Genomic DNA, 14901 nt, shown 5'->3' with positions numbered 1-14901 from the left:
TCTGCTTTCTTTCCTCTCTGTTTTTATCAATCTGTCCCGTTTCAAGAGATAGCGATCTGTATTCTGTCTGCATATTTGCCATGAATATATTCTGTGTTCTATTCTTGTCTTCTGAGGGCATGAGAAGTTTCTTATTGATGTTAAGGCAGTAGGTTATCTCACAAGTATTTACTTTCTCTTTCCCCGCTGATTCCAGAAGTGTCCTTGAAGGCTGGTTGCGGCCAGCTCAAAATGTATCTTTCTTGGGAACTGAGATGATTTCATTCTTTGTTCTGTCTAGTCTAAACCTAGCTTCTCCCTGACAACCCCCCTGGCTCTTTCACACTCTAAAAACTTTAACGGCCCTTATCCTGATGGCGGGAACATTCCCTATAATTAACATCACCAAACCCAGTTACGTCACTTCTGCCAATGCACTTGTCTGAGCACCTTGAATGTGCTGAATCTCTAATAAAGTTACTTCAACCAATACACCTGAGTGTTTGCTGTGGAGAACTGGGGGATTCTACCTGCCAAGGAGTGACACTATCTGCATTAAAAAAAAATCCAGGAAGGAGAAGTGATCCTTGGCAGTGACCTTAATTACATTGTAAACTATGGTTTGGATCGCTCACACCTAAACAAATACAAAACCAAAAGAAGGAACAAAATAAGAAGAATTTTTATTTAGTTGATATTTGGCATCTCATGCACAACTCAGACAGGGACTTTACATACTTTTCATTGAGACACAAGGGGTATACCAGACTTGACTTTATTCTTATCTCTAAATCCCTAACCAACTATGTTGTAAACTCCAAAATTGGCAATATTATTTGGTGTGACCATGCCTGGGTGAATTCCTTGATGCGGATGGGCTCCACATCTACAGCTGACGAACATTGGTCACTGAACAAATTTCTCTTATATAATGAAGAATATTCCCAAGAAATCGAGCTTCTCATCAACCAGTATCTGAAAGACAACAGCTCAAGTGAGACCTCTTCATCCATGATATGGGCTGTGCTCAAGCTGTTCTCAGAGACCAACTAATCTCGATGTGGTCATACCTGAATAAACGTAGAAAAGTGTACAACTCAGAATTAGTCATCTAGAGCAGCTGCACAAGGAGAGTGGAAGTAAAAAAAGTCTATTGTAAACTGCTAACTGAACTTAAGGTTTTAGAATCTCTGGAGTGCTCTCAATTTTATATATATATCATTCCTAAAACAAAAATACTGGTACAACTCTCCTAGATCACTCAGAATGCTCTCTTGGAGAGTGAAAGACAGGAGGTCCTCTAGAATGGTAAATGCACTACTTGACAACAAAGCCTGATTATATATCAGATCATAGCTCGACACTTTGCAGACTACTCATCTAATAACCAGAATCCAAAAACCATATCAAAATATTTACATTCAAATAAACGTCAGAAAATTGGAAGACATTCATCGACGAGCTTTGGAAAGATCTGTTGAGCCTTAAGAGGTCCTAGAAATTATTAAAAAATTTAAAACAACAAATCAGCAGGTCCTGATGGATATCCACCTGAATTTTTCAAAAAACATGCATCTATCCTGGCATGACCATTAGCAAATGCTTGTAATACGATCCTAGAGACAGGAACTCTTCCACCTTTATGGAACTTGACATCAATAGTTGTCATTCCCAAACAGGGTAAATATCTTTCAAACCTAGCATCCTTTTGACCAATATTGCTCCTGAATCAGGAGGACTATAAAATTTTTATAGATATCATTGCTAAGCGACTAAACACATTCATGATAGAATATGTTCATCAAGACCGAGCAAGATTTATACCAGGAAGAGACTCGGCGGATAATATCTACAGCCTTTAAGGAAAAAAGTGATTGTCTCAGAATACTATCCCAGAACATGACTGGGTGGGCTGCTAGGGTGAAATCAAATGATGTAAAAGAATTTCTGAGTAGATTTGGCCTAGTGTTTCTCCAGGAAACATGGGCAAAAGCTAAAGTTTATCTCTCTGGATTTATCTCAAATTCATGTGGGTGCAACTGATACTGGGAAAAATAGAAGGTTTTCCGAAGGTTTGACTTGTTTGATCTCAGTAAACCTCAAAGTGAAGATTACTGACCTGCCCAACAGTTTTCCATATGCAATGGCACTACTTCTGGAGGAATTTTCTATAATTCTGGTAAATATCTTATCTCCCACCACATGTTCGTTAGTCTAAGATCTTCCACTGCTGGAACCAGTTAGATGTCTACTTGGAGAGTTCGGCTAGGCTTCAACTTGCAACAGCAGTACTTTTGGCTGAGGATTTCAATGCTAGGGTTGGAGAGACAAATGAGGATCTTTTGAAGCAGAAAAACAAATATAAAAATTATGGAAATTTAAGAAGTTTGAAGCCCAGAAAAGCGAATGGGAATGTTTATTCTAGGCCGTAAAATCAAAAAATGAAAAATTTTTCTGGACTTCAATAGCAAAAGGCTTAAACACAAGGTTCCCAGTACCTTGCCACATTCCTGCAGCAGTTTGGGAAGCTTTTTTAATTCTGTTTTTGCAAACAGAAATAGAGATATGCTGGATGACAGACTGAAGCTGTCACTGGGCATGAAAGAATGGCCCCTGATATTGGCCAGTGAGATCAGGATCTTAATCAAGAAACAAAAAATGGAAAAGCACCTGGCCCTGACCTAATACCAGCGGAATTATTTAAAATTTAAGATTGGTGGGCACAGATTTTGGCTTCAGTTTTTACTGACATAGATAAGATAGGAAATATCCCCCCGATCTATAAAAAGGGGGATCCAATGGATCTGGCGAAATATCATTCAATAAGTCTGTTATCCACCATAGGAAAACTCTATGCCACAGTGCTTTCTGAAAAGCTTAGATCTTGGGTCAAAGGAAAGAATATTCTCGGGAATGAACAGGCTGGTTTTAGGAAAGGAGCAAATACCATTGATCATTGCCACTCCAGTACTTGATAGACAAATATACGAGCTCTGGAGAAGGCATGTTGGCAACTGCCTTCATGGATCTTAAATCAGCATTTGACACAATCTCCAGGTCCCGCTTATAAGGAAAGTTAAAGAAGTATGGCATTGAATCGCATCTCCTTTACCTAATAAAACAACTATACACCTATCCTACTGCCTAGGTTAGATGTGAAGATTCAGAGCAGGTATCTGGGCTATTTACCTTAGATAAAGGCATCAAGCAGGGGTGTATTTTGTACCCATGTTGTTTAACTGATATATAAATGATCTTAGATCCTGTCTCCTGAGGAATGTTTGCCATCTTCCGTACATAACTAAGTGTGGAATTCTGATCCTTTTGTATGCTGATGATGCAGTGATAATGTTCAGATCAGTTGTGGGACTCTGCAAATTGATTAAAAACTTCGAGTATTACTGTCACCATGAAGGCTTGTCTATTAATGCAGTGAAATCCAAGGTCGTGATATTTAGTAAAAGGAAAAGGGGGAAAATCTTCAGATGGTATATAGCAGGCCAATCTATGGAACAGGTTAACCAATTTAAATACCTGGGAATCCATTTTGAAACGTCCCTTGCTTGGAAAACACATTTGGATTTGGCAAGGAGTACTGCCTTGAGAGTAGGGAGGACAACTGTAAAATATTTTATACTGTGGGAGATGAATTTGTCCCCTCGGCCTTAAAGGTATATAATGCCAAAGCTCTAAATCAGTTTTTGTACAGTACAGAAATCTGGATTCAGGCCACTTCTGAGAGAATGGATTACGTCCAGTATGATTTTTTTCCGATGCTTATTGACTACTCCCAGATGTGTTTCAGAAATGGCTCTGAGAGTTGAATTGGGTGAAATGTCGATGGAAGGCATGGATGAAAGCATTTCTTTATAAAGTAAAGATTTTAAAATCCAAGGGAGGGCCCACTCTACTTGGACTCATTTAGGCAGATAAATATAATAGTCAACGGGATCAACTATTGGGAAAGAAAATGAAATGCCTCGGAATAACAAATAATATGGTCAAGAAGACTAAAAAGACCAAAGATATAATTAGGCAAATAAAAATGTGTGTCAGGAAGTTGGACACTTCTTGTATGTCTGTTAGGGCACAGAGGCTATGTTTGACTCTTTACTTAAGTATTGTCCTCCCGATGCAACTGCCGAAGTATTTTTATCATTTGACAGTACCAAAGCTCAGAAGAGTTTTGGCAAGAATGAGTGCTCTTCCCTTGGCAGTTTTGGAGGATAGATATAAGAAAGTACCATATGCTAATAGAACATGCAGATGCCCATGTGATAAATTGAAACCATTGAACATATGGTTAACAACAACAAAAACAATAACATTTGATTTATATACCATCCTTCAGGACAACTTAACACCCACTAAGAGCAGTTTAAAAAGTATGTTATTATTATCCCCACAACAATCACCCTGTGAGGTGAGTGGGACTGAGAGAGCTCAGGAAGAGCTGTGACTGACCCAAGGTCACCCAGCTTGCTTCAAGTGGAGGAGTGGGGAATCAAACCCAGTTCTCCAGGTTAGAGTCCTGCTGTTCTTAACCACTACACCAAACTGGCTCTCATCATAGAGTGTCCCATATTTAATGAGTTGATGGCTAGCTTAATCATCCATCTACTTAAAAATATGAAAAAGAGTCCAGTAGCACCTTTAAGACTAACCAATTTTATTGTAGCATAAGCTTTCGAGAATCACAGTTCTCTTCGTCAGATGCATGGAGGGCAAAAAGAAACTGGTCAGATATAGAGGAGGAGAGGGGAGGGCGGAGTAGATGCAAACAGCTCCTTCTGATATGGAGATGCAAACAGCTCCTTCTGATATGGAGATCAGTTTGCTTCTGTTAAGGAAATCAGTTACCTCTGATAATGAGATAACCATTCATAGTCCCTATTCAGTCCCAGCTTGACAGAGTCAAATTTACATATGAATTCCAATCCAGCAGCTTCCCGTTGGATTTTGTTTTTGAAAGGTTTCTGTTGAACTACAGTGACCTTTAAGTCCTTGATGGAATGTTCTGGTAGATTGAAGTGTTCTCCCCCTGGTTTCTGGACGTTGCCATTTCTAATGTCAGATTTGTGTCCATTTATTCTTTTGCGTGGAGGTTGGCTGGTTTGTCCAATGTACAGAGCAGATGGACATTGTTGGCACATGAGGGCATATATCACATTGGAGGATGAGCAGCTGTAAGAGCCAGACACAGTGTAGTTGATGCCATTGGGTCCTGTAATTGTATTCCCTGGGTAGATATAAGGGCAGAGCTGGCATCTGGGTCTGTTGTAGGGCCTGGTACCTGTGCTGGTGACTCTGCTAGCCGATTCATGATTGTAAGTGAGAAGTCGTTTAAGGTTGGGGGGCTGTCTGTAGGCAAGGAGAGGTCTTCCACCCAGGGCTTCTGAGAGAGAGGTATCATTTTCCAGGATGGGTTGTAGCTCACTGATGATACGTTGGATGGGTTTGAGCTGGGAACTATAGGTGACAACCAGTGGTGTTCTGTTGTTAGTTCCTTTAGGTTTGTCCTGGAGCAGGCTGTTTCTGGGTACTAGTCTGGCCCTGTTGATTTGTTTCCTCACTTCATTTGGTGGGTACTGTAGCCCCAAAAATGCTTGTTGTAAATCTCGTAAGTGGGAGTCCCGATCAAGAGCATTGGAGCAGATACAGTTGTAACGTAAGGCTTGGCTGTAGACAATTGACCGAGTGGTATGTTTAGGGTGGTAGCTGGAGGCATGTAGATATGAGTATCGGTCTGTGGGTTTCCGGTATAAGGTGGTATTTATCCGTCCATTATGTAGTTGTACAGTGGTGTCCAGGAAGTGTACCTGTTGTGTAGAGTGGTCCAGGCTCAGGTTGATAGTAGGGTGAAAGTTGTTGAAGTCCTGATGAAATCTCTCAAGGGCTTCCTTCCCATGGGTCCAAATGATGAAGATGTCATCCAAGAATCTTAAATATAGTAGTGGTTCCAGTGGATGGGAGCTGAGGAAGCATTGCTCCAAGTCTGCCATGGAGTCTGAGAGCTCAGGTGACATGGTTATTATCAGATACAAATGATTCTGTTACTCTTTCTGTGGCAAAATATATAGGGGCAATAATTATACATCAGAGACACAATATTAAGTAAAGTTCTTCCCATTTTAATTTCTGCTTAAGGCAATAGCCATATGAGCAGTATTGGATGGATGGATGGACGGACAGATGGACAGACTTCGATTAACTCACGAACTGAAAGAATCTCTCTCTTACCTGCAAGAAACCCTTACAACATTCAGTCAGATTTTTTTTATATAAAATTTTTTTTATTTTTAATGTCTAACATAAAAAACTACAAAAAACTACAAAAATATTAAGGAAAAAAGGGGACTGGGGAAAAGGGAAGAGCAACATATAAACAGAAAACACACACTACATCTACATGTCTTGTATTCCCTTCATACCGCAATTTTTCTTTAAAGTTAACTTTCTAATATGCTATCAGATTGGTAGATCTTATAAAATACAGACTACATTCAGGATCAGGTCTTCTCCACCCGCCCCTGCGTCTCGGTCTCAGTTCTCTCTGCGCAACTACAATAGCTGCGCTCATTCCCTTCCCCCCCCCCCACTCTCCCCTTCAGACTTTGGACTTTCTTCTTGCTGATGGTTAAACAAAAAGTCTCTCAGCTGTACTTCCGATGTTATCTTGTAGGTTTGATCCTTGTATCTGAACCAGATGCCTTCCGGAAACAACCATTTTTATTTTACATCACATTTCCTCAGGAAGGCCGCAAGTCTTTTATACTTAAATCTTCTTTTACGAGCCAAAAATGGAACGTCCTTCAATATCTTAACCTTATTGCCCAGATAGTCCAAGTCCACATTATACGAATTATATAAGATGGTGTCCCGAGTCTTATTAGATGAAAAGTCGATAATAATCTCGCGAGGCAGCTGACGCTTCATTGCATATTTTGAAGATGTCCGACGGATTTCCAAAATGTAGCTTTTTAACTCTTCTTTAGTTTCCTTTGCGAATGACGCCAAAAGTTCCGACACCAAATCTTTTAAATTTTCACTTTGCTCCTCTTTTACATTCTGAAGACGCAGTACCGTTTGGGCACGGTCCACTTGTAATCCTATTATTTGGTTCTCCAAGAGCTTCACTTCTTTACTTGTTGCTTTCACGAGTACTACGTTTTCGCGTGCAGACTGCTCTGCTCCAGACGCTGTTTCTTTAATGGTTTTCACTTCGCTTTCCACTGAATCAACCTTTTGCCCCATTTCATTTAACTTCGCTACAAAGGGCTGCATAGCTTCAAAGACCGCTTGTCTGACCATCTCTTCCAGGGTTTCCCCCTTCCCCTGTACCATTGCCATCACCGATTTACTCATCGCAGGGCTCTGCTTTTTCGTCGCCATCTTAGGGGGGGGCAGCTAAGTTCTGAAACTCCGTGAAGGGGAAGAAATCCGCGCCTCCTTAGCTTCAACTCCCACCAATCCTTCGCATACGCTTAGAAATCAGAAGGGATTCGCTTACTTACAGGTTTTCACCTTAAATCTGCTAATTGCCGTTCTCCATGGCCTGGTGGCACGCGATGTGCTGCGCAAGTGTGCCGGCCTCCGTTGGAGCAAACGGGCAATTTACCCCCTGCATTGCTTTCAGGGGGTTCTTCCCGCCGTGCTCCGGACCCTGACTCCCTCACTGGGGGTCCTGGGGGTTAACCCTCGCAGATCTACCGCCCGGTCAGGCTGCTCGGACGTTTCCTCCCGGACCTGCGGAGAGGAGCGTCCGACATGGCCGGGAAAACGAAAACGAATCTCACAACATTCAGTCAGATTTGTGGTCAAAATTGACCAATCCAAATCTTACCTCCTACTTATCAACTTATCTTCTACCTCTGAAGTACATCTTCACCAACATTGTGACTCTCAGTGGACAAATACACATCTCTCCTACCTTGGGATCCACATCCCTCCAAATCTCAATCACCTGCTAAAAATTAACCATCTTTGGAAATTCCAAGAGATAAAAGTAGACCTATGAAAATGGAAGAAACAATTGCTTCCCTGGTCTGACAAGTTTCATCTGATCAAGTCTTTTGTCCCCCCCCCCAAAAAAAACCGACCAGGAATTAACTTTACTATACTAGGTCTACGCAACATGCAGGGGGATTTAAATTATCGAGCTATTGCCACCTACTACAAAACAACCTGTCTATCAAACATAACAATTAATGCTCTCACCCAATCTCGATTGAACAAAACTTTTTCCTCACTGCCATACTTAAAGTATGGGTCTCTCTCATGGCCAAGTTGACCCGAAAGACCTAATGATTTTCTTCATTCTTATTTCAAGAATGGTTTCCTGCGGGCAAAGATTCTGCTTTATCCAACACTTGGCGACCAACTAAGACCACACACTTGATTGACATTTCCTCAGAAAAGGGACTATTAATGAAGTCTGAGCTGAAACATAAAATTCTATGGTACTTTTATCTACAACTTGTGGTGGTGATGGAGTGTGCCGTCAAGTCATAGCTGACTTATGGTGACCCCTGGTGGGGTTTTCATGGCAAGATACTAACAGAGGTGGTTTGCCATTGCCTGCCTCTGCAACCCTGGTCTTCGTTGGAGGTCTCCCACCCAATTACTGAGGCTGACCCTGCTTAGCTTCTGAGATCTGATGAGATCAGGTCACCTAGCTTAGCCATATGATAAATTAATTGTATCTTCCTACACTTCTGAGTATCCTCCAATCAGACTTCAAAAGATTACTGGATAATTTGGAATATATGTGCAAAGGCCTAATCATGAAGATACACAATATACTACTTCAACTAGACAACCCAAAACGTTTAAGATATCAACTGACTTGGCAACATGATTTCAACGCCAACTTAAATGACAAAAGGTCATCTTCCCTTTCTAACTCCTTGGTTATCAATACCAAACTACAAGCTTATAAGATACTAACACAGTGGTACTACCTTATCCCCAAGAAGCTAGCAGTAATAACTTCCTCACAGTCTCCTCTCTCTTGGAAGAAATGTGGAGTAGACTCCTAACCTCACTGCTGGTGGTAATGTAAGCATATAAAGGAGTTTTGGAATGATGTTCTTTTGCAAATAAATCTCATGACAGGATATACAATTCCACTGTTACCTGAGCTTATCTTTTTGAACTACTGGCAGTATATATCACTTCCTAAAAATAGACACAAATTGATAATTAGTCTTTTAGTGGCAGCCAACACACCGATCACCCTAAAATGGAAGTCACAATCTGCTCCTACTACAGCTATCTGGTATATTAATGTCTGGGATCATTTGAGAATGGAAAAGACCTCAGATGGTCTTCTTCAAACTGAAATTTATCTGAAAATAACTGGGTTCATGGAGAAATGGCTTCCATTTCTTGAGCACATCACCAAAAATGATATTCAACCCCAAGACCCAATTTATCTGAAACGCTTATGTCTATAAATCTTACATTTTCAACTGCATATGATAAAACTGTATTCTCCCTGTTTCGTGCATGTTCAACTGTGGATCACATACTGACACCAAGGATAGACCCTTATTGTTCATACTTCATTTATTTGCAGCTAACTAGGTTAATTAGGATTTATATGTTTAATTAGTCTTGACGTTATGACCTTATGTTTGTAACTTTTCTCCAGATATGTTGTAAACCCTATGAAATATTAATATATGTTGTAAATCATATGAAACATCAATAAAGTTGTCTGAAAGAACTGACTCTAAGCATGAAAAAATCCTTATCTGTATTCTCATTGAATGACTTTGCCCTATCCCAAGGTTTTGAATGTTAAAATATGAGATGATAAAAATATCTCAGTTCAGAACAATCATCCAGTCATAACACAAATGCATCTGTTGGTACAATTTTATAATTAATATTAGCACCTTTAATATGTGCTATCTTTGTTTATAATTTATTGCTGTGATTTAAAACAATAAGATGCTATAGCAAGCAGGATGACAATTGTCCATAGACATTTTGATTGTGATGATAAAGGAGCCAATAAAACAGCTGAGATCATGATCCATCTCTGCCTTGTTTTAGGAATTAGTTATAGTGATGCAGTCTAGAACAGTGTGCTGAGACAGTCATGTTCTGCAAACAAAATTCTCAAATAAGCCTCCCTCACACTATTTGAACTTTGAACACAGCCAAGAATAGCTCTGCCTGAAGTGTGCTACAGTAGTTTTGCCTAGGCATAGACAACTGGCAGTCCAGCAGCTCAACTGAGCTCCCAGAATAGTCTTACTTGATACCTAGCACAGTTGTCAGAACTTCTGTTATATGCCTCAGCTGATCACTTCCAAGTATGAACCAAGAGTGGCTAAGAAGAGTCCTTTGGTACATGGCCAGTCTTCCCAATGGATAGCAGCGGTAGCTGCCCTGGGCCCTGTACTGGGGGAGGGGGGGCTGACTACCCACAGCTCTGCCCCCCCCCCCGAGAAGCGGGAAAAGAAGAAAAAGAACAGGATCCTACCACTTGCAGTGACAGCTTTTGATGCCCACTCTCTCCAGGGCTCTAGCTGCCAGCTTGGGAACAGCTGCTACTGCCCACTTTGTCTAAGGCTTGGGCATGGCAGCTGGCTTTTGGCAATGGGACTCTTGCTTGGCCTGGACAGTACCCATCCTGGATTTTTGCCTAGGGCTGCAAAATCACTGAGTCTGCCCCTGCTTTGGATAGAATTTTTGCAGCAGTTCACCTGGATGGAGAGCTCAGGAGCCCTTGGTATTTTTTTCAGAGTGAATGACTAAGGTACATAAAAAAGGAAGACTCTGCCCCGCCTTCATACTAGCAAGAGAGGCTTGAAGAGTTCTTTCCAAAAACCCAGCCTCAGGCTTCCAAAGGCATGAATGACAGCTTCCGTACCTCCTTGATTTGAAAGAGGAAGGGTGTTTTTCCTCATTAAGAGCTGCTAATGAGAGCTGGTAATAAGCTCTTTGAGCTTGTGGGGTGATCTGGTGTTTCAAGTGCAACAATTCAGCAGCACTTCCTGGCTTCGTTGTAGATGGCCCCTGCGTGTGCAGCAAAGGAAGCGGCCGGTTCCAGACGCGATGGCTTGGGGGATTATCATCTCCCTTTCTACTATCAGAAGGAGGGAGGCTCAACTGATTCCCCTCCTCCCTTACTGCACCCCCCCCCCCAGTGTTGACCCTCATGATGTTTCCTGGGATCTGTTGACCTATGGATGCACACCTTGGAGAAGTGTAGAAAGCTGTAGAGGAAAGGTAGAGAGGGGGGAAAGCGGCCTTTTAGAGGGAGGGCTCCATAATAATGAATGAAACTGAAAAGGATAATCTTTGTTAATTCCAGGTCTTTTCTCAGGAGACCTTGGAGACCAGGGATTTTAGAACATTTTTGTTATACATCTAGGTACCAGCTTCCGGCGTGTGATTGCTGAAGAAGGGCCTGCGGCTGAAGCCCCTGGAGAGGTGAAGCGGGTGATTTTCTGTACGGGGAAGGTGTACTATGATCTCATTAGAGAGAGAAAGAACCAGGACTTGGAGAAGGAGGTGGCTATAACCAGACTGGAGCAGGTAAAGCAAAACCACTGAAACTGAGAGACCACAAAGTACTTGCTGTGCAAATGACTTTTAGGAAATTGTAAAGGCGTGGGGAGCAGTGATAATGCTAGGGAAACTTAACGAAACGGGCTTTTTTTAATGAAATGAATGAAATGAAGTTGTGGTTTGATGACTACTAGAGCATAGGATTAGGAAGTAGAACACCTGGATTAAAATCTTGTCTGAGTAAAATTTACTGGGCTGACTTGTTGATGGTTTATGAACCCAACCAATCCTACTATACGAGACAAGCCTTATTGGTGACAACTCACTTTTTATCCTCATGCAGGCACATTGCCGATGACTCTGGTCTCGAGGCCACTGTGAGGTGCCTACTTGCCGTCGGGAGGGGGCCCACTGAATCAACAGCCTATGCCTTCCTCCTTGCACCTCCTCTCAGTGCCCTCCCGCTCTGGCTTCCAGGCTGCTGCGAAGCACCTGCTTGCCACTGGGAGGGGGCCCGCCAAATCAGTTTTCTAGAGCCTGTTGTATTTTTTCACACAACGGGCTTGGTTGCTAGTTTTTTATAAGTGATACTGACTGACCTAATAGTTTCAGGATGCTCTGAAGCTGATTTCACCAGAGATGCTTCAGTGTTTTTGCATTTCACTTCTAAATGAGAGAAATCTATGTTGGCTACACAATGTATATTTGGTTTTAAATGGCTCTTTCACCTGTATTACTGTACTTGCATCATTAGTATAAACAAATGAGGCATTGCAGGCTAAAGAATGCTGTTGTGAGAACATTTCTAGAAGGCTTATGATGATTGCAAAGTATTGCATGCCATGATTAAACCAGAGGCGGGAGGCTTTTGATTCATTTGATGTCAGCAGGAATCAATCCAGGTCCAAAGATGGCAGTACGATTTCTCAAGTAGAGGCAGTGTTTAGACAGGTGGAGAATGTATGGTTTAGATACCTCATTTCATGTATTACAGGCACCATTATTTGCTACACCACATACATTCTCCCTATTTATATGCTGCCATTCCGCTAAAAAATAGGATCCCCAAAGTGGCAGACAACGGATAATCAAAACATTAAAATTATATTTAAAATACATATATAAATACAGTAATAAATACTGTAAAAACATATTTACATATAAACACAGAAGCAGCCAGGGAGGAGGACTAATATGAGGCTGCTGGGGCTACACCAAATGAAACAGAGAAGTCTCTGCCCGCTGATGGAAGACAATGACAGAAGGAGACAGGTGAATCTCCCTCGGGAAGGTGTTCCAAAGTTTTGGCGCCACAACTGAAAAGGCCCTTTCTCAGTTTGCCATCAATCTAGCTTCAGATGGCAGGAGCACCCAAAGCAAGGCCTCTGAACATGACTGGAGTTGATGCATAGGTTCATATGAAAGAAAGCAGTCCATAAGATATGTTGGCCCCAAGCTGCACAAGGTTTTATAAGTCAATTACAGCATCTTGAAAGGCACTGGAAAACAAATTGGGAGCCAATGCAGATGGAACAAGACTGGAGTGATATGGTCCCAACAACCCAATCCAGTCAACACTCTAGCTATAGCATTGTGTACCAATTGCAGCTTCCAGACAGTCTTCAAGGGCAGCCCTACATTGAGCTTATTGCAGTAGACAAAGCTGAATGTTACTATGGCATGCACTACAGTGGCAAGATCTTTCCAGCCCAGGAAGAACCACAGCTGGTGAACGGCACCCCTGGCCACTGCTGCCATCTGATTATCCAACAGGAGGCCCAGGTCCAGCAGCGCCCACCAACCTACGAACCTACAAACCTGCTTCTCTAGGGGGAGGGGGTGCAACCCCATACAGAACAGGAGCTATCCCCATTCCTGGGCCAAACCTTCTCCCCACCAATAGCACCTCCGTTTTGTCTGGATTAAATTTCAGTTTTTTAGCCCTCATTCTCCCAAAACTGCCTCCAGGCACCTGTTCGTTAAAATGATTGTACAAGTGTTTTCATTAGGGGTGTGCATGCGCACACGCGCACACACACAAAATCTGGATAATCCATATCTGATGGATTTTGGGGGATGACCCTGAAATCCAGGTCAGATCCTCTGACCTATGTGAGAGAATCCTGGATGTAACTGGCCCTTATTCCCTATGGAGAAAAATGTCCAAGGGTCTGGGTTCTTTTTAAAGCTAAATTTGCAGGGAACCTGCTCCTGACTGTCCCCTAAAGATCTCCAAAATTCAGGAGGATTGGGCCCTGAACAAGCTGCTCCCACCTACTCTCCATTATTTCTTATGGAGGAAACATTTCCAAGCCTTTTAAACTCTGTGGCTAGTCTCCCCTCCGCCCTTGCTTGGGGTTCTCTGGTCCAACATTACTCTCTTTCAACCTTATTGGCAGAGGATTCCAATGTCAAATTAGAGATTCTCAGTGTTGAACCAAAGAGTCCCATTGAGAATCTCTTTTACTGAAGCAAGGGGGGAGTGAGGCCCGCGGAGCTGTGGATTTTTAAAGGCAGCTGGTGGCTTGAAGGAGCTCTTTTTGGGCTCGGGTGGTGGGGAGGGGCAGAACGGGATGGGAATCCACTCTGCCTACTGCCTCCCCCCCGCCCCCCAAGAGCCACTCTCGTGCCACTCTCCTTTAGCCCCATTTCTATTCACGCCACTGGCTGCCCTCTCACCATCACTGTCCTCTTACCTGCTGCAGCAGCAGCCTGCAGCTCCCTGCTGTGGCTGGATTATCTGGCCCAGCAGAGTTTGGCCCCTGGATTGGATCCAGGGGTTCAGTCAAGGGAACCAGAAAAGCCAGATTATGCTCAGTTGGCATAAATCTGGCGCTTTTTTTTTGCCAGTTCCTGGATCTGACTTAGGTAAAGGTAAAGGTGCAAGCACCGAGTCATTACTGACCCATGGGGTGATGTCACATCATGACATTTTCTTGGCAGACTTTAGTATGGGGTGGTTTGCCATTGCCTTCCCCAGTCATCTACACTTTACCCCCAGGAAACTGGGTACTCATTTTACTGACCTCGGAAGGATGGAAGGCTGAGTCAACCTTGAGCCGGCTGCCTGAATTTTTCCTAATTTTTATTGTAGTGGCAACAGGTGTTCGAAAGCCACTCTTTGCTTATGCCTCCATCTTGTGTAGCAGAAAAGTATTCACTTTCAGGTCATTCCTTCTTTTATGTTCATGAACATAACCCCGTGTATGTTAGAGAAAGTAACACTTATTCCTTGGATCAAGATATTCTAAGGCACTTCTTGTCTGCTTATTTCATCTGCAGCCTGCGATTAATTTTTACTGCTGATATGTTTGATTCTTTCTGAAGGACATGCTTCTGTTTGGGGAATAAATATTAATCACTTGCAAAAGACAATAAAACCTTTGGTGATACATGAAA

At 42.4% G+C, this 14901-nt stretch overlaps 1 protein-coding gene across 2 annotated transcripts in view; it reads left to right on the top strand.

Annotated features, from left to right (window-relative positions):
* The window catches only part of OGDHL (oxoglutarate dehydrogenase L), a 153467-nt gene that overhangs the window by 136546 nt on the left and 2020 nt on the right, over positions 1 to 14901 (top strand). For both annotated transcript variants that reach the window (XM_054984041.1, XM_054984042.1), the window contains one exon: positions 11366 to 11529. In XM_054984041.1, coding sequence (XP_054840016.1) covers positions 11366 to 11529 — 164 coding nt within the window. The remainder of the gene's footprint in view (positions 1 to 11365; positions 11530 to 14901) is intronic.

The sequence above is a fragment of the Eublepharis macularius genome, chromosome 6, assembly GCF_028583425.1.
Source record: "Eublepharis macularius isolate TG4126 chromosome 6, MPM_Emac_v1.0, whole genome shotgun sequence".
Taxonomy (NCBI): domain Eukaryota; kingdom Metazoa; phylum Chordata; class Lepidosauria; order Squamata; family Eublepharidae; genus Eublepharis; species Eublepharis macularius.
This window is presented reverse-complemented; position numbering and strand designations above follow the sequence as displayed.